The sequence below is a fragment of the Eupeodes corollae genome, chromosome 2, assembly GCF_945859685.1.
Source record: "Eupeodes corollae chromosome 2, idEupCoro1.1, whole genome shotgun sequence".
Lineage (NCBI taxonomy): Eukaryota > Metazoa > Arthropoda > Insecta > Diptera > Syrphidae > Eupeodes > Eupeodes corollae.
In genome coordinates, this window is record NC_079148.1 from 59,304,775 (window position 1) to 59,328,871 (window position 24,097).

The window sequence follows — 24,097 nt, forward strand, 5'->3', positions numbered from 1 at the left end:
CTTTGAATTATCAAACTTTTGAATACTTATACAGCCGCGAGCAAAAAAATAGTAGTGCTTGGAAAATTATTTTAAATAAAACATAAAATATAAAAAAAGCTTTGATGTTGGAAATGTTTCTAAGTAAAACTCCTTAAGATTCATTAAAATTTAATTTTTAGTAAAAATGGAATTCAATATATTCCTAATTACTTAAGGAGTAATCCAAAAACAAAACAAACCTCAAAATAAAGCGAGCAAAATAATAGCAGTGATTTTCTTTTTCTATTAAATTAAAATAAAATAAGGGAACAAAAAGTTCTTTTCAACGGTATTTTATTTAACAGAAGTCAGAATTTTGTAGCATAACCATTATTTTTTACAACTGCTTCACAGCGAAGCACGTTTCATTGACTCCACAAGGCCCTGACATCTTGATGGTGTTTTTGATTGCCAAGCCTGGTAAGCAACGCTCCATAACTCTGTTATTTTTTGGTTTTGTCTTAAATACTGCTTTTTTAATATCTGCCCATAGATTCTCGATGGGATTAAGGTCAGGAGACTGTGCAGGCCACTTTATGACCTCAATCCTATTCCTATCTTGGAACCATTGTCTGGGCTGCTCTGCGGGTATGCTTTGGTGTTTTGATGGATATCCACGTAACAGTGCTGATTCATAATGCTTTTGATGCAGTATATTGGGCCAACTCCATAATAGGAGAAGTATCCCCAAACTATTATACTGGATCCCCCTTGCTTAATTGTTTTTGTGGTGCATCTGGGGTTATATTCCATGTTCGGGGGTCTTCTCACAAACTGCCGAGAATGTTTCGCTACTTTTCAGGAGCCCATTCTATATGCTCGCGCGAAAACTTCATCCTTTTAACTATACGGTTCTTCTTTAAAAGTGGAACCTTTCTTGGACTGCGAGCATTTAGGTTATGCTCCCTTAGTATTCTCCGTACCGTATGCACACCGCACTGAACCTCAAGCTCGTCTGCAATCTCTGTAGCTGCTGCTGTAGGATTATTTCTTAAAAAGCACACGTTTTTAAAAAGATGGTGTTAGAGATTGTTTCCGTCCCCTGGTTTCTGCTTTTTCTGAAAGGTTATGGTGTTCCGTATCATCTTATCCGAACAACCAGGAAGTTCTTGAATATTTTTATAGGTTTTGCTTTTTTTATAATTTCCCGCCGCTCCAAAGTGCAGTGCTTGCCTCGAACCACTTTAAATTCATAAATTTAATAATTTTATTACAATTTTAATGGAACTATAAAATAGAATAACAGGACTTATTTGTATCACTTTTGAAATCAAAATTTAAATCAAAACACAATTATTTAAAATAAATTTGTCAATCACTGCTATTATTTTGCTCGCCTAAAATAATGAATCACACTACACAAAGCGCCATTTAAACAAAGCAATGAGAATTTACCGTTAAATTATTACTTCCACCTGTAAACATAATTACTCTGAGTACCAAAATACAGTAGAGTTGCTAAAAAGTGGCTTTGTTATTGATTTATGAAAAATTATAGGTTCTTGCCTATTACACTGCTATTATTTTGCACGCCACTGTATGTCGTTATAATTTAGTTATTCGATCAAAGAAATCCTATTTTCTTTTTTATATTCTGAAAATTTTGAAACAAAACTTATAAAAATGCACCTATCTAGTTGTATTGATTTAAAAATTTAACATACAAATATTTGGAGTGAAATGCAAAACATTAAACGAAATTTTAAATTATTAAATATATTTTTCTTTGGTTTGAACAAAGTTTTAGAAAATAAAAATTCGCAATTTTCTTCCTATTTTTTAATTCTATTGGACATTTGGCGTATTGTAACTAATTATCATTCTTTTCATTCAACTTGCCTTTCTTTTCTGAACGCCAAATATTCTTTAAATTTTTTTTGAATATTTAAGTTTAGTATATAAAAATAGATCAAATTCGACGTATATCACTTTTTTGTTGTTTTAAAGCAACACCGGCACCACTTCTCATCAGTATCGTGCCGCCGCCGCCGGCATGTCGAGCTGATGTTAGTGTATGCCCTCAAAATGAGGTCATATAACAACAAAATCTTAAATAATTAAATTTAAATTTCTAAGATTTTTCTAGACGCGATTGAAGTGTTTTTGGTATTTTGTCAGAGAGAGGTGCCTAGTACGAGCTGGCTGTGTTGTGTAGTATTAGTAAGCACGCTATTTTTAAGATTTATGAAGCTATTCGAAATATTGTTGTTTTTTTTTGTTCTTTGGCCTCTAATGCAAAATTAATTTTAAGTTATACTTTTCTTTTTAGTTTATGAATTTGAGTGACGTAAATTAAGTAAAATGCATTAATAATTTATTGTTGGTAAACATGAATTTATTTTTCTTTTTGATTTTCTGACCATGGGCTCGTAGACATGTGAAGGCAATAGTTAATATTTTTAAGTTCCCACATTCGGTTAATCATAATCATCCTTCATTTTGAAATTTGTAATATAAATATACAAAATAAATAGATGTTAGGTTCCGTTGTCGACGTCACTTCAATCTTCTTTTATAGTCTGAGAGATTCTGTTTTATTTCCTTTAAATTACGAACTACAGTGACTGCCATTAATATTCGGTTTTTGTTAATTTTATTTTTTAACTTCGACTTGGTATTTAAAAATAAAATATATACAACAATTTCTTGCTTGTGAAAAAAGAATTTATTATTTCTTATTAAATGATCTAATTTTTGGTTACCAAACTAAAAGCTAAACAAAAAAAAAAAAGAAAAGGAACAAAACTTTAAAAAAACGTAGTTCATTAATTTTCCGTTTTTTTCTAAAAACACAAATGCATCGTTAAGAAATTCATTTTTTAAGAAATGATTTAATATTTTGTCGGATAACCTTGATTGGATATGACTCCTTGAAGTCTTTGAGGCATGTTTTTTATAATTTTGGATTTCAACACTAATCTTGTTCCATTCTTCTTGGAGTCGAATTTTAAGTCCACTTATTGAAGTAACGGGGTTTTAACGAACTCTTCGATCCAATTCATCCCACAAATTTTCAATGGGGTTCAAGTCTGGGGCGCAGGCGTTTGGATAACTTTTGGACAGTTATAGAGTAGCCACTATCTAACAACATGTGCCTTATGTTTCGGATCGTTGTCCTGGTAAAACTTGAAATTGCGCAAAACATCCATTCTCTCAGCACTTTGTCCCAAATTTTCTATAAAAATTCTCAAATATTGTTCTTTATTCATAATGCCGTCGATGAAAACAAGATTCCCCATGCCTTTTGCAGATATGCAACCCCAAACCATGACGTGCCCGCCGCCATGTTTGACAGTTGGTTTTAAATGTTTACCCTTTAGCTCTTCGTTAGGTTTCCGCCTAACCATAACTCTTCTGTCTGAACCAAAGAGATTAAACTTACACTCGTAGGCAAAAATAACATCGTCCCACCAACTTGCATCCTTGTTTTTATGCTCCTTCGCGAAGTTGACTCGAATTTTCCTGTTGCGCATATTAATGAAGGGCTTCTTTCGGGCAACACGACCATTGTAGCCATATGCTTTGATGGTACGACGAATGGTAATGCAGATATTTGCTTTTTGCATTCAATTCTGACTTCTTCAACTATTTTTGGGGCACTTAAACGAGGATTAGCTTTGATCTTTTGTACTATAAGCCGTTCTTCTTTCGCCGTAAGTTTTTTTGGTTGGCCCAACTGCTTTTTTGGCTCGATTCTTCCTTCATTTTTGTATCTCCGGACTATATCCCCGACAGTGTTTGGCTTCATATTTAATAACTCTGCAATTTTCTTGTAAGTTTCACCTTTTTCGTGTTGAATAATCACAAGTTTTCTTGTTTCAAGACTCGAATTTTGTCCTTTACGACCCATGTTTTATTTATTGAATAATTCTATAATGTTTGACTTCTAATAACCTTACAAATGTACACAGAAAACCTACAGACTAGTTTGGTTTAATTTTACATTAAAAAAAAAAACAAACTGGTCTTAAGAAATGTCAAAACAAGCAGAGGAATAAAAAACCGAATATTAATGGAGCGTTTACATTCAGCCTTTATGCGTTTACATCTAATAATCTTAGCGTAAATGGCGGATAATTTTTTGATCAATTGTAAAGAATATATTCAATCATAAATAAAATAAACAAATACTAGGATTTATATTAATCCTTATAAGTGGAAAATATGAAAAAAGAAATTGCCTGATAAAAACCGAATATTAATGACACTCACTGTATATGCTTTAAAGTCATAACTAAGACACCTTGTTTAAAGAAAAGAAGTTAACAGAAGTGCTAAGCTAAAGGTCATCAATTTAAAAAAAGGACGAAAGTCGTTAAAGTTTAATAAAAATCCTTTTTGTTTTTCAATGATTTGCCGACACTGAAAGGGTTATTACTATTTACCTTTCTTTAAGTTTAAGCACAGTACAATAGCATACAAAATAGGGAAGGATTTAAGTAAATACGGTAGATAAAGCACATTTGAATCTGGATGAGAATACGTGGTACTATAAAATTAGTTTGTCGAGGTGTCCGGAAATAGTTCGAACATCAGAAGAAGATTCAGATTCAATTATTATTTAAAGCACTTTAAAAGACTCTCTGAAACTTATTTCTGTATTTAAAATAAATAGACATCGACAATATAAGCTCGCTGCATAGTGTTGCCATAAGAAGTAATAAATTGTGATATTAGTTTTAACTTTGTTGTGTTTTTGTTCCATTATTTAAAATTGTTCGTTTATTTATCTTTTTATTTGTGTTATTTATTTATTTATTCAACTTTTCATAGGAACAACAAAATGCAATAGTACAGTTAACTCAAAACTAATAAATGTGAAAAATCCCTTGAAGAAGCTGGAAAATAGACAGCGAAACGTCGGGTAACAGAAGATGAATTAGTTTTTTATTAATTGCATCAAGAATATTGATCATTAAAGCCCAATCAAACAAACATTATATATTAAATCAAGAACTTATGATCCAACACCCAAACACATAGTCAAATCGGTTATATCGATTATTGCGAACTTATATTTATGTCCTGGTGGAGTATTTTACTGGCGAATATTGTTTTTTGGCAATACTGCCCCTAACGAATAATTAGTTATAACTTAATCTTTTAACGAATTAAACAAATAAGATGCAATGCAAATTTCGTACATTTGAAGTGATATTTTATGGAAAATTAACTTTTGCGAACTTTACACTTTGATCTTGAGAGCAACTTGAACAGTCAATTGTGTGTTTAAGAATTATTACAACACATAGACTTTTTAATATTGGAGAAAAGGCTTCAGTTATTTAAAGGCTCTATTGTAAAACAAAAAGTACTTTGTAATGCAATCATCATTAAATACAAATTTTGTCAACATAAAAAGTGGTGTCTTTATTTTTAATAAATAACAAAAAATCGACAATTAGTTATAACGAAACACCGAATATAACTAACGAGTCTTACAGCCCAGGAGGTCGTTTTACCCCATTTTGAATGCGCGTAATAAACGTATGTATACAAAAATAAATAATAAATTGGGTGACGCAACAGCATATTGAGAAGTAAGGCCTAGTGACTAACAACTCCCAACCATTCCTATGTGCGAGTACTGTTGTCAGGGATGGAGGGGACCTACAGTTTTAAACCGAGTCCGAACGGTTAACTTTTCGTGACAAGAATTATTCTTGGAGAATTTTTTCAATTCCTCGCAAGAGGCAGTACCCGTGAAAAAAAAAACTTTAGATAGCATAGGCAGGGTTCGAACCCAAGACCTCTGACATGATAGTTCCACGCCATCAATCCACGGGTACAACAATAATAAATGTATACTTTTACATATATTTTTTAAATATAAGATAAGCTTTGTTTTGAACTTTGCCTAATGTAATCCAACTTATGCATTCATATTCCAAATCACTGCCAAACATATTTATTTCGAAATTCTCGCAAATTCCCAGCATCTATACATTTTTTACAACATCGTGACGCAAACTATATCCACAAATGTAAAGAGTTCAATGGCTTTTTGTTATTTTTTTTTAACCGTGAATTAATGAAGCCATTCAAAGGTTTACCTACGGCTTATGTCATCTAGCTTCTTCTTGGTGGGAATTGGAAAAAATATAGGTATCTTCATTTTTTGTTCTCTCTTTTCCTACCGGTACACGCGATGGTCTTAAGAAATTTACTTTCGCATTAACCAAACTAGCTTCAGTGAAACAATTGTTTTTTTTATAGTAGTTTTATGCCTCACAATTTATTTAAGTTCTTGATAAAAGAAGTGGTTCGTAAATAATTTATCCCTGATATTAAGCACCACACCAGATAAAAGATTAGCAACAACTTACACTGACAGCAATTAACTGCCATGAGAAAAAGGCGAATGATAATCCTTTAAACACATGATACTTAAAAAAAAGATGTACATATTTAAATTCAAATAAAGTGACAGTAAAATGATGTTCTTTTAGGCTTAATTTCAATTTTCCAAATAGGCGATTTCAATATTTTAAAGAATCAAACTAAAAAACTAAACATTTTTAACCCTTTATTGCAATTGTAGGTTAGTCCTTTAAAATAGACGGTAATTCCATTTCATATCGGGAAGACTATATTCTTGAGATTGACCTTCAAAATCGTTTGTTTATTCATCGAACGCGAGATTCGTTGATTCTTTTTAAAGCCTTTGGGAGAGAGGTACACTCCGCTTCAACTGAATACGCACACACATTTTTGCAAATACTTTTTATATGTTTTTCACATTTTGAGCGTTTTTGCGTTATCTGTGGGCGCTAACTATCAAAAGAACTATCTAAAAACAACAACCAGTTTTTCTTTCGCCCATTTGCACAGCTTTCTTCTAGGAAAATTGAATATTTCTTTGAGTCAACTGAACAGGCACAAAAATTAAAATTATTATTGAATTGGGCTAAAACTAGTTTTCGTTAAGTTTGGTGGTGGGTATTTTCACCTTTACTTGTGGGATCATTTCGTAAATTATTTCCGGTACTCTACACCATTTCCCAACTGCAATTCGACAGGAAATTTTAGATTTCTATACCTTACAGATCTTTCTGGGAGGGTAGGACATTCCTGGAAGACGAGTCAGTCCACTTTTATACAGATGGATCAAAAACAAAAGAAAGGGTTGGTGGAGGTGTGTACTCTGAACAATTGAAATTAAGTGTCCCATTTCGCCTTTCCAATCATTGTATCGAGTTCCAGGCGGAACTTTTGTCGATAAAAGAAGTCTTGTCCTGGCTTAAAGAAAACCTAATATCAACATCTGATATCCGTATTTTCTCAGTTAGTCAGGCCGCTATGAAATCTATGGACTCTATCTCTACAAACTCTATAACAGTCCTTAACTGTCTATTCATCTCTAAAGGAGATGGCACAACAGTCTACTATTGCTTATGCAGCACGCTATGAATAACATCACCAAGTGTCAGGTCACAAAAAACATCTGGTCTACACTTGATTTAAAAAGATCAAGGTGCTTGCTATTTCTTAGCAGATCGCATATAAGCTAGATAAACGGTGTCAAACCCGGGCTCCGTCTAATAGGAAAGTACGCTACGCGGCTAGGGGTATTCTCAAATGCCTTTTGCAGAAGCTGTATGGATGAGGAAGAGAAGGAAACAGTTACTCAACTTCTATGCACATGCCCTGCTTTAGCTCGAAAAGGCAAGAATTACCTAGGGGAATTTTTTTATAACGATCATATTACAATAATCAGACTCACGTTTCGTAAGAGCCTCAAACTGGTTCCATTGAACTAAGAAGAAAACCTCAAGATTCACAAGTGTGTCCTACTCCATCAGGAACAGCCCACTATAAACTTACCTAACCCTAACCGCTATGAATCATACAGCCTTTTTATATACATAGTTCAACGAAATTTCGCTCACACCAACTTAATTGCACAAATTGTCTTCAAACTGGCGATCACTCTCATTAACTGTAAGATACTAACCATCCTTAAGTATATTTAATAATTTTAAGAATAGATGAGTACGGCAGTCATTGAATGTCCAAGCTTTTATTATCCGCACCGAGTAATAGACGCCATGTTAGAAGACTAAGTTTATGGGTACAAAAAGTTTAGATTATTTATTAAAATTTCAATATCAACTGTTTAATAATAACTGACTGCTCTACATATCACAACACATATTTCAAGGCTATGATAGAGCCTTAAAAACAAATTTATTTTCTCAAATCTTGGAAATAAAAAGTTAACCCACCAGAGCCATCGAAATTTAATGCTTTTTAGTTTAACATGGCTCGAATTTTATAAACTCTTGCGTTAACGGTAATTTTTTGTTTTATTTTTGCCCCAGAATCTTGGTGTCTAAGCAAGTCGGTTTTAGCTTATAAAACACTGCACACTGAAACATGGTCTTAAAATTGTGAGATCAAAAATTGAATTTTACTGAATACAATAAAAGTGTCAATATTATCCATCCAGTACTTGAAAACGCACATAAACAAATGTTGACTAAGAAAAACCTTCTACTTTACTTATTCAGTTGAAGCGGAGTGTATTTGCATAGCACACGGAGTTTCTTCAAATGTTCGCCCATGTAAATTTCGTTTACTTCTCTAATTTCTTATTATTTTGCCCAGAAACCTAAAACCTGGCGAAAGCAACACAAAACCTTACGAAACAAACCATATTTTCAACTTCAACGAAGGAAGCAAGAAAAAGGTTGCTTTTTCAACACCATTTTGAGTTTCCATCTTGAAATCCTATTCCTGAGCTATTAATATCACACTTTGAAAATAATCTTAGCCTTTAAGAAGAAAAAAAGGAAGCAGAGCCAACTTCCCACCACTTTGTCATAACAAAAAATTGTTTAGAATAAAAGAGACAAGAGTTTTCCTTAAACCTTACTACATAAAACGCCTTCAAATAAAATTGAATGCAATGTCTTTATGTAAACATCATATGGTGATGGATGAATAATGCGTTTTCACAAAAGAATGTATTACATATGAATAACATACCTATAAGATGTAAATAAGTCTCTTGAAATGCAATCAACACCATCTGGCAGGATATCCGTTTTAAAAGATGTATACACATATATCTACTGCAGTGACTTTTCTGGAAGAAAATTATATCTAAATATCCTAGTGCTCTTCCACTTTTTGAAATTCGATACAAAAATGTTTTTATTTGAAAATATTCCAAAGCTATGCGTAGCCAAACAAAAAAAAAAAAATTATCTTTTCGCCATTGCACAGCAGTTGTTAAAATCTGGAATTTAAACAAACAATCAACAATTTTTAATTATCTGTTATTTTTGTTTAAATTTATTTTAAAAATTAATTATTTTTTGTGTTTTTTTTAATTTAAAATAAAATTTAAATGTAAGCAAAATCGTATTCTCTTTCGTCTGATGGCATTGAAATTGTTGCCAATTTTTATTGTATAGATTTATATGTATATGCATATAGGTACAAATTCTCATTACGTGAATAAATTTAAAAATAGAAATGATTTTAAAGCTATTCCCATTATTTCATCTCAATAGGTATGTATCTGTTGATATATGTTGTGTTAAAGATAGACAATGCTAATAACTTAAAAGTGAATATTTATAATTCTTAAAATTGCTTGTTGCAAAAACAAAAAGAAATAGAAAGTACAAATTGATTTAAACAAAAAAATGCTAAGCTATTAAATGATTAAATAAGTAAACCCCCGTTTTACGAGTAGATTGGTATCAATTTTAAATTAGTTAAAATAGTTAAGTTAACTGAGTGCTTTCTATTTAATGACCTAAAATATCAACACTTTCACGGTTTTCTTTTCAAAGTAAAAAGCTTTTCAAAGGCTTTTTGAATTTTTCAACAAATTGACTCTTACCGAGCATTCGAACTATGTAAGAGATTCAACTTAATCTAATTCGACTGAAAAATTTCGATTAGAATTGCCAGAATTTATTATTAAATTTCAACAGTCCAATAACACTGGTCAACAAAATTCAAACTTTTTTTGTCACACGAAAACTTATGCCATATTTTGAATGTACTATGGCCACCAAACAATAATAAACGGTGATTTTTTAAGAGCTTGAGAACTTTAAAAAAAAACGCATAAAATTTGCAAAATCTCATCGATTCTTTATTTGAAACGTTAGATTGGTCCATGACATTTACTTTTTGAAGATAATTTCATTTAAATGTTGACCGCGGCTGCGTCTTAGGTGGTCCATTCGGAAAGTCCAATTTTGGGTAACTTTTTCGAGCATTTCGGCCGGAATAGCCCGAATTTCTTCGGAAATGTTGTCTTCCAAAGCTGGAATAGTTGCTGGCTTATTTGTGTAGACTTTAGACTTGACGTAGCCCCACAAAAAATAGTCTAAAGGCGTCAAATCGCATGATCTTGGTGGCCAACTTACCGGTCCATTCCTTGAGATGAATTGTTCTCCGAAGTTTTCCCTCAAAATGGCCATAGAATCGCGAGCTGTGTGGCATGTAGCGCCATCTTGTTGAAACCACATGTCAACCAAGTTCAGTTCTTCCATTTTTGGCAACAAAAAGTTTGTTAGCATTGAACGATAGCGATCGCCATTCACCGTAACGTTGCGTCCAATAGCATCTTTAAAAAAATACGGTCCAATGATTCCACCAGCGTACAAACCACACCAAACAGTGCATTTTTCGGGATGCATGGGCAGTTCTTGAACGGCTTCTGGTTGCTCTTCACTCCAAATGCTGCAATTTTGCTTATTTACGTAGCCATTCAACCAGAAATGAGCCTCATCGCTGAACAAAATTTGTCGATAAAAAAGCGGATTTTCTGCCAACTTTTCTAGGGCCCATTCACTGAAAATTCGACGTTGTGGCAGATCGTTCGGCTTCAGTTCTTGCACGAGCTGTATTTTATACGGTTTTACACCAAGATCTTTGCGTAAAATCTTCCATGTGGTCGAATAACACAAACCCAATTGCTGCGAACGGCGACGATACGACATTTCACGGTCTTCAGCAACACTCTCAGAAACAGACGCAATATTCTCTTCTGTACGCACTGTACGCATTCGTGTGGTTGGTTTAATGTCCAATAAAGTAAACTGAGTGCGAAACTTGGTCACAATCGCATTAATTGTTTGCTCACTTGGTTGATTATGTAGACCATAAATCGGACGTAAAGCGCGAAACACATTTCGAACCGAACACTGATTTTGGTAATAAAATTCAATGATTTGCAAGCGTTGCTCGTTAGTAAGTCTATTCATGATGAAATGTCAAAGCATACTGAGCATCTTTCTCTTTGACACCATGTCTGAAATCCCGCGTGATCTGTCAAATACTAATGCATGAAAATCCTAACCTCAAAAAATCACCCTTTACCATATTTTGAATGTAATATGGCCTCCAAACAATAATGTATCAACAGAAGAAAATTGACACATCAGGTTACTTTGTGACATCAAGATTTATATTTTTATGAAAAGTTCAAAAATCAGTAACATATAAAAAAAATTTCTTAATGTAAAATAAATATTTATGACTTGCGTGAATGTTTGGCTTCTGGTAGGTCCCTTTTAATTCCCCAGCAGTAATCTGCTTGCATTCTTGAAGGAAATGTCCTGATAAAACCTCTCGCCTTGTTCATCGCTCCCAGCACCCAAATTTTCGAGAAAAACATCCAGATGATTACTGATTAAGTCTTTTGTAATTTTCCGCTTTATGGTTTTCTAGAAAATTTCGGACAACATTCATAAAACATTTCCAGGCGACTTTTTCCTGATCATTGAGCTTTCCTTCAAAATTTGTATCCTTCATTAGTTCCCGTATTTGTGGACCAACAAATATTCCCTCTTTAATTTTTGCCTCGTTGAGTTTAGGGAATTTCTCTTTCAGGTATAAGAATCCACTGCCATCTTTAGACAAAGCTTTTACAAAATTTTTCATCAGGCCAAGCTTAATATACAATGGTGGTAAAAGTATGTCGTCAGGGTTCACTAAAGAATCATTTTTAACATTTTTCTGCCCTGGAGTAAGTGATTTACGCTTGGGCCATACTTTCTTTGTGTAGTGACTTTCTCTATCTCTGCTGTCCCATTCGCAAATAAAACAGAAATGTTTTGTGTAACCAAGCTGTAGCCCAAGCAAGAGAGCAATGACTTTAAAATCTCCACAAATTTTCCAAACATGTTCACTGTATTTAATTTTTTCAAGAAGGAACTTCATGTTTTCGTAAGTCTCTTTCATGTTAGAACCAGGGCCAACCGGCACTGAAGGAAATTTGTTTCCAACACTGCTTTCAAGCTAGCTTTTGAAGAGTCAATGAATAATAGCTAGTGACTTGGATCGTATTGAAAATTTAAAAAATTCATCAACACAGGAATGTTATTACAATAGACTAAATCATCTGCCTTAGAAAAGTAAGGTTTCATTTCTTCGTGACGATGTCGGAAATAAGAAATTTTCGTACCAGGAGAAATTAAATTCCAGTCGTTTAATCTCGACCCCAAAAGCTCAGCCTGTTTTTTTTTGATAAGTTCAAATCGCGTACTAAATCGCTTAAATCACTTTGTGTCAATAAATGCGGTTCTTTTGAAGTTGACGGCTCATAACTTGGGTCACTCTCTTGAGATATCCTACTTTGTTGGCTAAGAACAAATTCCGGACAAGGAACAGAATCCAGACTTTCTGCTTGATTTGGAGGCTTTGGCACAGGCAGTTCGGTGCTATGTAAGATTGGTCTGTTGGCCGACGACACGATTGGGTACTGCACAGTGTGTTTAGACTAAGTTGTTATGCCTTTTGTTTGTATCAAACAAAAATATCAATCACTTACATGATCCTTTGGTTTCGTCCAAATCGTTGGTATACCAAACCTAATAGGAGTCTAACAAACGTTGATCAACATATGGATTTTACTGCCGCATCAAAACTTTTATTTTACATTTTGGAACTTAGCTATTCTTTTTTGCGCTAGTGTAACCAAGCACAAATCTGGTTAGAAATGGTTCACATTAAGTTTTGGCCAAAAAAACATCAAAGATGGAACACAAATAAAAGTTTCGTATTAACAGAATTTCTCACTCGTTAACTGATTTGTCCAAGTGAAATACCGAAACCAAACCCCAATTTTTGTTAGACTGTAGGCCGTTAAGCTATTTCGAAACTATTCAGAAACGACATTTTTTTTATTAAAATGACTATAATATTTTTGTTGTGACAACTTTTTAGCTTTCAATTTGACTATAACCTTATATACATCAAATTCGTTCATTTTGATTGATATTTTTGAAAAATCACCTTAGCCGTTCCATCCAAGGCTTCACAATTTTGGTGTGTACTCAGAAAAGCTTAATCTAAGCATCTCATTCCGCCTCCCTAATCATTGTAGCGTCTATCAAGCGGAAATTTTAGCGATCAAAGAGGTTCTCTCCTGGCTAAGAGAAAACGTGATATGAACTTCTGATATCCGCATCTTCTCTGACAATCAAGCTGCTATCAAATCCCTTGACGGTGTCTCAACCAAATCTTTAACGGCCCTCAATTGTCGATCGTCTCTTATGGAGATGGCACAACAATTTAACATTCACCTCTGTTGGGTGCCGGGCCACAGAGACATCACAGGTAATTGTAGAGCCGATGAACTCGCTTAAAATTGAACCGTCAAACCTATTTCACCTGAAAGGGAGAAGATAAGTATACCGATAGCTACATGTAAACTTATGCTTAAAGAAACAGCTTTTGCGATAGCAAATTCTAGGTGGCACAACTTACCAACATGCGCAGCCACAAACCTCATATGGCCTTCACTGGACCTAAAGTGCTCTAAAGACTTGTTATCTCAAAGCAGACTTCATATTAGCTCCCTAATAGGTGTCCTTACGGGACACTGTCTTATAGGCAGACACGCAATACGACTTGGCGTAGCCTCAAATGACTTCTGTAGGAGCTGTATGGACGAAGAAGAAGAGGAAACAATCTCTCATCTCCTATGCACTTGCCCTGCTCTTTCACTCAGACGAAAACTTCATCTGGGGGACTACTCTTTTGATAATCCCAGTGAACTAGTTAAAAAGGATATCAAATATCTTCTTCGCTTTATAAAAAGCTCAAAATGGTTCGACTAGTTAGAAGTAATTCTCTAGATTCATGTGGTATCACAACGGGCCTTTCTCTTGGCCTAAGTGTGTGGATTTTTAATCCGCAGCCACGTTAACCTTACCTAACCTAGTGTAAACATTGGAAAAAAATCGTATATGCCATTAGTTGTTAAATGTTAACGCATCTTATACTACTTTTATTCTGGCCAACAAAAAGTCCAACTTTATAAAATTTCAATCTAAAAACGTCATAACTATTTTGTAAGACCTGAAAAATGTGTTGTATACAAAATTCACCCACAGTCATAGCTCCAACCAGAACCAAATTGTGTATGATGTCAAAAACTATCGCTGACTCAAGGTGTAAAATTTTCCATTAAATCACTCCATGACTCTTTTGCCGTAGGATTTTTTATGTTTGTAAATAGTAAATAAGATCAAAATTAATACTAATCATTATTAAACAATACCATTTATGTTGATTTTCGAAATGACATGAAATCATCTGAATAATGCACCTATTATGGTCAAAACAATAGTCATGAATGATTAAATAAAATTGAACACTCATCACCACAATAAGCACCCACTTTTTTTTTAGATTTACAACTTTTATTTCTATTTAAAAAAATGAAATTCATAAAGTTCTATCTTCGTGACTAATTTAATTTTTTGTTTCGTGTTGGAATATGTTTATTGACACTTTTACCTCACTTTTGTTCCTTTTTAAAAAAATCTAACCTCCCCCTCACAACACCCACAGACACTTTGATTAAATTATAGCCTACTCAACCTAAGAAAAATGTTAAACACATTCTTTAGTTGCAACAATTGTATGTTTATTTATTATTTTTTTTTATTTTTTTTACATTTCATAAATTTTTATTGAGGGTTTTTTATTAAAATTGTATTGTTCATTATTTCAGCTCAACCACAACTAATGCAGCAGTACCTCAAGCTAGACCAAAACAAAACTACATTTCCGACATTAGTTCACCTTTGATTCAGGTAAAATCAATTGTATTTGATTATTTTAAATAATAAACTAATAAATAATTTCTTCTTTTTTTCCATACTTTGGTCTTTGTTTGCTGATGGCATGATTTATTTGAACACTTTCATGGACTTTTGCCAATACAACCCACCAAAACATACAACATTTATTATTTATAAATTTATTTGTACGCCTCGTTCTGCGTATTGACTTACATTACATATCTACCTACCTGTAGGAGGATGGAGATAGCAAAGTACTGAAGCTGAGATTTGATGTCAGCCAATACGCCCCCGAAGAAATTGTTGTCAAGACTGTTGATCAAAAGTTATTGGTGAGTCAAATATAATAGAAAAACAGACAAAATTGCGTTAAATTTATTTTTGTTTTTAAATTTTTTACTTCGAAAATTAAAAGTTTTGTTTTGTTTTTTTCTTTTGTTGTTATTTTTGGTAAGGTTCCAAATATTTTTTTAATTTTTCTTTTTCTGTTAAAGTCCCATGGATTTTTCTAGAATAATAATAGCATTTAATTATTATTTTTATGTATACATATATTTAAAAACGTAAATGACAAGACAATTTGTTATTTTTGAATAGAATACTTTGTTTGACTATAGGCCAAGATATTGTGTTTGGCATTTTTTCGGTCTGATTCATAGGATGTCCACCATATTCGTTAATATGCTTATTTTAAATTGAAATATTTTGTTATATGTAGTTCAAAACACCGATTACTAAGCTTACCAAGTAAAATATTTAAAAAAGTAATAAATCTGACCTTAGTTAAACTTTTTCTTCTTAGTGACAGTTTCGAAATTTTACCAGAAAAGAAAAATTATTTATCCATTTAATTATCTGATATATTCAGCTTCGTTAAACTGGACAGTTCTAAAATTAACATTTAAGTTATAATAAATTGTATTATGTCAGGCAATTTTACATTTAAGTGGTCTTTAAACGTACTATTTAGTTTTTTTAAAGTAAGTTAGATCACGTACCTCCATCTGTTGGCAAAATCTTAGACAAAAATATTGAAACTGAAGATGAAATTTGCAATTAACTCTGCAAGCTGAGGCAAACCAAAGTTACACTGTATTTGCTTGAATATGAACAACGTAAGAATAATGAAGGATTTCAAGTTTAAGTTTGACATTTTTGGTGAGGAAGACCAATGCTCGCTGTAGGTTGTTAAACGGGGGTGATGTGACACTAAATATAATACTTACTGATATGAAATAATCGTCATTCAATTCATATAAAAAGAATAGAAGGAGTACAACGAAGATTCATGAGCTTCCTTCTTTGCTTCTTTTCATGGCCCAATAGGTTCGAACTTCCCCAGTACAATCAAGGGCTAAGGCTCATAAATCTTCAGTACATTCTTTGTTCAGAAATAAAATTAATCAATGGGCCAATTACATCGCTACTAACGGCCGATCAAATATAAGATACTTACTTACTTACTTAAGGTGGCGCTACAGTCCTGAACTAGGGCCTCACCCAACAAACTTCTCCATCTAGCTCGGTCTCTAGCTAGATGTCTCCAGTGTCCTCAAAAGAGAGGACTTTACCACTCAATTGCTTTCTTAGTCCTAAGAAATAGCGGTTAGCAAGAGTTATTCTGCGTTTGATCTCAGCGCTAGACGAAGTCCTTGACTACCTCAAAGTTACGTCTGTCGATTGTGACGTTTTGACCAAAACGTCGGTGTTGTATGTCCTTTCTAGACGACAGCATGTACTTTGTTTTGCCCTCATTAACCGTTAAACCCATTTTTGCCGCCTCTGCCTTAATACTCACAAAAGCCCCATTGACATCGCGCTGAGTTCTTCCGATTATGTCAATGTCATCAGTATATGCCAGTAATTGGACAGACTTTTGAAAGATAGTGCCTCTGTTGTTGGCGTGTGAGCTCTGCACTATTCTTTCAAGCACGATGTTAAAAAAATCGCATGACAGCGCATCACCTTGTCTAAAACCTTTTTTTGACATCAAAAGGTTCTGTTAAGTTGTTTCCAAGATACTCTAATGAATATTAAAATCTAAAATTTGTATTTAAGTTCAAAAGCTTCATAAAAAAAAACAAACAAAATAATAGAAAAAAATAAATTATTTATGATAAGCTAACTTGTGGTAATAATTGTTGAACCGTAGGTTAACGCACTTACGAATGGGTGGTCTGTGAATTTGTAAGAAAGACTTTCACCCTACCTGCGTTGGTTTAAGTAGAAATGCTCATCTCTCCCAATATTCAGACAACATTAATTGTTACTGCGAAGAATGCTGATCTATCTCGTTTACCCCCATAATTCTGACAGTGAAATACATCGATTTGAGTTGGATTTTTTAACCAAAGAATTCCACATTTAAACCACAGATCGATATTTAAATTTTCAGAAAAAAAAACTGCGTGTCTCTGTCTAGCTTTATCCAAATAATATCTCACTTCGGTCTGAACCCAACTAGAATTATCCAACTAGCCGACCACACAGAACGACTCCTCATCTAGTTTTGAAGTCATCTTACGAATATTAGTAAATAAGCTTTAACTTACCACCTCGTACTCAAAACAAATCGCTATCGTGTGCACTCCTGAAACTAAATTCCATTGATTTGCCCGCTCAAGATTGATCGTCATCGATTTGGTCAATCTTGGTCACAAGCTCCCAGTTTTTCTTATAAAATTGCGAATTCAGGATCAACCTAAAGATAATCATGCTCTAGGTTAAGTTAGGTTAGGTTATAGTGGCTGTCCAAGATGGAAACGGACACACTTAGGCCAGGTTAATGGCCCATTGTGATACCACATGAATCTTGAGGCTTCTTCCTAAGCTCAATGGAACCAGTAAGAGTCCCTTACGAAACGTGAGAGGCTGATTATACTGATATGATTTAGATCGTTTAGATTGTAAAAGAAGAATTCTCCTAGGTAATTCTTGCGTTTTCGAGCTAGAGCAGGGCATGTGCAGAGAAGATGAAGAATCGTTTCTTCCTCTTTCTCGTCCATACAGCTTCTGCAAAAGACATTTGAGAATACGCCTAGTCTCGTGGCGTGCTTTCCTATTACTTATTAGACAGTGTCCGGTTATGACACCTATTATCGAGCTTATATGCGAACTGCTTAGAGAGAGCAAGCTACCTTTTTAATCTCGTTGCTACCAGCAGCAGAGGAGGGTCCATGGCTAGCCACTACTCCCTTCTCTGTGTTGGGCGCAAGAGATACGACAGATACGAAGAGATACCGGTCTCACTTATTTTTTTGTTTTTGTTGTTTGTTTTGTTCATTTGTTGGTCCCACGAGACGCGAAGAAAAAAGGTCCATCTGCACAGAGATTCGCATGTACAGATAAGGCTAGTTAATCCGGAGGTCGCCAGGTATCCGGATACTCCGTTAGAGACTGGGCTATTTTTGAATTGGGCCCCCAGCCAGGCTGATCATCGGCACGGGTCGTTTAACACCTTAGATCCAGCCCAATAATGATGAGAGGTGGTTGGGGAGGAAGAGAAAGGGTGAGGAGTCAGTAGACGTTAATTCATCATTCTGACTTGTAAGGAATAGATTGGGATTCGGTAACAGCAATTCAGCTAGGTTACCTAGAGTGAGAAGGAGTATAGGAGATAGGACCGTTGCTATCTTTTTCGCCATTACAAACGTGGGAGGTGGGATGGGACTTGGTGACATAAACGTAGCCTGGTATGCCCTGTTTATGTGGGAGTGGATGATGATTTTAGGAAGGTAGAGGGATAAGAACGTCCTTTAGTTTCAGGACTCATCTGGAAAAAATTCTCGAAAATCATTGACCTTACTCAGCTTCTACAACTCGACAAGTTCGACGTTCAGAGTCGAAACATTAATAGCTCTAACTTCTATTAATGTTTTGAGCCAGATTATAGTACAGAAAATTATCTTTTTTGTTTTCAGAAAAAAAATATCTAGTTTTCTGTCAAGACATTTATCTAGCGCAAGCATGGTCTGAACTATGTGCTATACGCGAAAATTCGAGTTATTAAAAGATGTGTGTACAGCCTAAGTTCAAGTTAAGTTCTTTCGATACGGTCATTTGAATAGGCACTAGGTATCCAGGAGTCTTAACTTTAGTTATACCGTAGACTTATATAAGCTCCAACAGCAGAACACTAGTGTGTTTCATTGAACAACATTTAAACAATGATTTAATGTTTGAAACACAAAAAATAACATTAAGGTGCTTAAAAATCAACTGACCCATTTGAATAATAACCATTTTAAAGTTTACTTTTCAAGCTCCTTCAGTTTTAAACAGAAAGTTGCTTCCCTATTCTCCAATGTGTTTTTTTTTTAATTTATTGAATCAATTGTATATCAGCCAAATAGTCTTATCTGAAGAGTAACTCCTGTTTTTTACTACCACTGTAAATCTTCAATCTTCAATCTACAAACCACAAATAAATTATTTACATATATTCCACCTCAACAGGAGCTGTGCATTAATAATCTTCTTACTTAAACAACAAACCCATAGACATTGAAACCACAATAGCTTGGTTTGATTTGATCCACTTACCTAGAAAATATTTACTATCTCAAGTATGATCGGCCCTTAACAATGAAATAACAACAACAACAACAACAAAAAAACACTTGAACCATCCGACACTGCAAATTAGCATAAAATATGTTTGTTTAACTTCCTGAAGTGTTTATATGTGTGGATAACATTTATTTTCTTCTTTCTAATGTTCCTATTTCTGTATTTAATTTACAGGTGCACGCTAAACACGAAGAGAAATCGGACACAAAGAGCGTATACAGGGAATATAACCGCGAGTTCCTCTTGCCAAAGGGTGTTAACCCAGAATCGATTCGTTCTTCCCTCAGCAAGGATGGTGTACTTACTGTCGACGCCCCATTGCCAGCACTGACCGCTGGAGAAACCATGATTCCTATTGCACACAAATGAATGGAAACAGACACACAGTCCCCAAAACCCCCCAGATTAATATTAAAACAAAATCCCATTAAGCATTAAGCTTACACGTACTAATAAATAATTTTGTTCACAAATCAATTTATTATTTTATAATTTATTTAATTTTTAACTTTTTGTTTATAAATTTAATATTGAAGTACTTGAAATTGTATGTTGTTGTGTACCAATTTTTAAAAAATGATATTCGATTTTAATCGTAAATGTATAGTCAAATCAAATTTCCAGATTCGAAAATTTAAAGCATTTTTTTGTTGCAATAATAATTATAATAATATTAATAAATAATAAAATTTAATATCAATTTTATACACGTGCGCTTTTTAAAACTCGATTGTCACCCACCAAAAACTAGCCACAAAGTAAACTCACAATTTTTACAAATGGATATTGTTTTGATTTTATTTCTCAATTGATGTTTTGTATTTTTATTAAATTTTTAATTGCTTAAATATGAAACTGGAATGTAGTTGTGTAGTTTGGTAGAAAAAAAAGAAAGAAATACTCTTTAGACTATTACTATTATGTGTTGGATGTATAGATTACACACTTAATATTAGGTGAAGGTGCCTGTAATTGGTAGCTATTAATTATTGTTGTACACAAAATATATAATTCTTTTTCATACATAAAATAAATCGTTTTTATTAATTTGTTTCTAATTTGCAATATAAATTATAGTATTTCTCTAAAATAAAAATATATATATATATATCAACATACCTACAGAAAATAGGAGGTATTGTAACTTTTGTAAACAAACTTGATAATTACAAAAAATAAAGAAAATTTGTAACAAAAAATTAATTTATTATTCAGTTTATTAAAACAAGAAAAAAGGTTTTGTTTAAAAACAAAATGTATACAATGGTCACAAAAAGTATTTTGGCAGTACTATTTGTAATTCTAGACCACTTGATATTGTAATCTGGGAAATGTAACGGAAATCTTTTGCTACTCAAAGTCAACAACAAAGCATCTAGGCAATGGTAAAATCCAGAAATATTTTATTTTGCATTTACATGCATTCTTTTTGGACCCTTTTAATGAATAGACTGAGCCATAAATAACTCGAAAAAGTATTTTGATATAGAAATCTTTGCAGTTTATTTCGTGTCGCGTGATATCAGTGTTGAGATTTCCTGTTTATATTGTCTCTTTTAAATAACATTTATTAACTTCGACGACATTTACAAACAATGGCGACCAAGTATTATGCAGGTATTTCGGTGGAAAAGTTAAGCAAACTATATAAATTTCCTTGTCAAACTGTCTATTACCAAATAATTAAGCAGACAAAAAAAACAAATCCACGCGAAATGTTCCACGTTCAAGTCGACAACGCAAGACTTCCAAGAAAGAGGAAGAAAGAGGACCGTTTAATAGTCAGAAATTGAAATTTTAGAAAAAATTGTAAGAAATCGTTTGAAGGAGGCTGACTTTGCTACTTACATAGTCAGAACAATACCCCAAATATCCCAAAAAATAAGCTTAAATGCCTGCAGTTTGCCAAAGAATTTGTACACGAGACTTCATCATTTTGGAAAAAAGTATTGTGGACTGATGAAAGCTGTTTTGAGTACCACGGATCAAAAAAGAAAACTTTTTGCAGAATAACTAGGAAAATGCGAAGCAAAGTAGCACTTGTGTGTAAACGAGTACTTCATGGAAGTGGCGCCGTCACATTTTAGGGATGTGTTTGCTTTAATGGTAGCAATCGATGGAATGATGAACAAACACCAATATTAAGATAATTCAAATTACCACGCTTTTAGTTGGTTGGTGATAAATTGATTACAGTCGTTCATTTTGCAGCAAAAAAACGCACCTTGTCACAAAGCCAAGAGGATAACTTAATTTCTAAAGGAAGTGAGTGTAAATACAATAGATTGTCCAACTCAAATCTCCGACTTAAACATGATAGAAAATGTGTGGACCTATATAAAGCAAAAAAGGAGTGCTTGAGAAGAACGCACGAAGAGGCTACCGCTGATGTCAAAAGCCTTTGGAAGGAAATTTCTCCACAAACTCTCCAAAATTTGGTAAAATATATACTAGGCCGATTGCAGAAAGTCATTAATAGCAACGCGAATGACATAGTCATTCTCGCCGAATCACCATCTTCATTGCAACTGATGATAAACAAGCTCTATCAGTATTGCTTAATATGGGGTCTGGAGGTAAATGTGGAAAAATCAAAGGTTATGATTTTCCAAAAAGGGTATGGGAATTATCGTTCAATTTAAAAACGGAAAACCACCTAACAAATAAAGTAGATAAGGCGAAATCAGCAATATGCCAGAATTGGAAAAACATTTTCAGCAACAATTTAATAACTATCAGCACCAAATATATTGTATTCAATCCCAAATCTATTATGTTTTATGGTGCACAAGTTTGGGGGATAGAACGACAGGAGGTAATGAAAGCCTGCTGCGGTTCTTTCTAAGGAAAATCTTTTACCTTCCATTAAACACGCCAAAATATATGTATCACCTGGAGTCAGGGTTGCCAACAATGTTTATTTCTGCCCTTAAACTACATGCAGATTATTTATTAAGGGTGATTAATATGGAAGAATCAAGACTTCCAAAGATGATTCTTAAGTATGCATTGAAAAAGAAAACTCTCTTCATCAAAAATTGGGTTAAACTTGCCGGAAACTGTGGAATGACGATTAACTTGTCAGAAGCTAACTCAAACCAGTGGAAAAAGTTCTTTTATGAAATAATTCAACTGACTGATGAAAATGAAAGATATGCCTTTATTGAACAAGCTCGCAGTTCAACAGACCGAAAGTATTATTCATTAATCAATTACAATCTTAATGAAAATAACTACTTTAAAAGCTGTTTCTCGTGCTACAACATAGGGACCATTTTTAAAATTAGAGGTGAACTCATCAAATTAAACTTTACCCCACATCGAACGGCGGGGAACTGTAGTTTATGTAATCTGCAAGAGAGGGAAGACATCCTTCATTTTATTGGAGTTTGCCCCGTGCTTAAAGAAATAAGGCGTCACTACTTTGGTAAAAATGTTCTACTCATCGAGGAAGTAAAGAGTTATCTAAATGGTTTCGACTGGCAGCTTCTATTCAACTATTATAGTAAGGCCTATGCTTATAGAACAAGGATAGTCACCGAAAGTTTTTAATTAGCTATGCAATAATGTATGATTTAGCATTAATTAAAATTTTAATTTTTGTTTTAACTAAACTAAAAGTCATTCCGTTTTAACTAAACTCGAAGTCCACGAAAATTTGTTTTAAAAATTGTAATATTACAAATATTTGGCAAAATGTATCAGTTAAAAATCAAATTAATGTTTAAAAATTATAAACGAATTATTATCACTTAATATTGTATACTACAGACACACGACAAACTTTGTCATGTCTTAATTTATTCATGTTCACTATTCAATACAATGTATAAAAATTTGTTTTTCATGAATAAAATTTATCTATTTATCTATCTATCTATCTATCACTAATAGCAACAGAAATTTCATTTTCTATTAAATTATGCCTTAAATTTTGTTTGATTTTCTTTTCAAAATCATTTTTTCCTCATAATATATTTTGTCAAAATACTTTTTATACCACATATTCCTGAAAAATAATTTTCAGTTGCAGAACTAAAACATTAAATTTAATTAAATAAAGTTATTTTGAAAGCTCATGGCCTTAACATTATTTTGCATTATTTTGATATTTTTTAACTGATCAAACAAAATATTTGAATAAAAATGTGCGACCATTGTTGGTCGGAAATAAAAATTGAAAAAAGTGTGTTCTGCACCAAAAACAAATCTAATGCAGATTAGTTTAGTTCGAAAAGGTAGTTATTGAAAGACCAATTTGTTTAGGGTAAAAGATCAAGGCATCAATAAATAATAAGGCACTGTAGAGGAAGTACCCGTAGGGTGATGGTTAGTGCGTAGGGTTGTCATGCAAGAGGTCTTGCGTTCAATCCCTGTCTGTGTCACTCAAGTTTTTTCACGGGTACTTCTTAGGAGGAATTTACAAATCCTCCAAAAGTAATTCTTGTCAT

The 24,097-nt window shown here is 33.4% G+C and overlaps 1 protein-coding gene across 2 annotated transcripts in view; it reads left to right on the forward strand.

Moving 5' to 3' along the window:
• LOC129946412 (heat shock protein beta-1) overlaps positions 1-20,845 on the forward strand; it is a 47,837-nt gene extending 26,992 nt beyond the window's left edge. For both annotated transcript variants that reach the window (XM_056056594.1, XM_056056595.1), the window contains 3 exons: positions 15,008-15,089; positions 15,314-15,409; positions 19,821-20,845. In XM_056056594.1, coding sequence (XP_055912569.1) covers positions 15,008-15,089; positions 15,314-15,409; positions 19,821-20,015 — 373 coding nt within the window. In that variant the 3' untranslated portion in view covers positions 20,016-20,845. The remainder of the gene's footprint in view (positions 1-15,007; positions 15,090-15,313; positions 15,410-19,820) is intronic.
• The last annotated feature ends 3,252 nt before the right edge of the window (positions 20,846-24,097 follow it).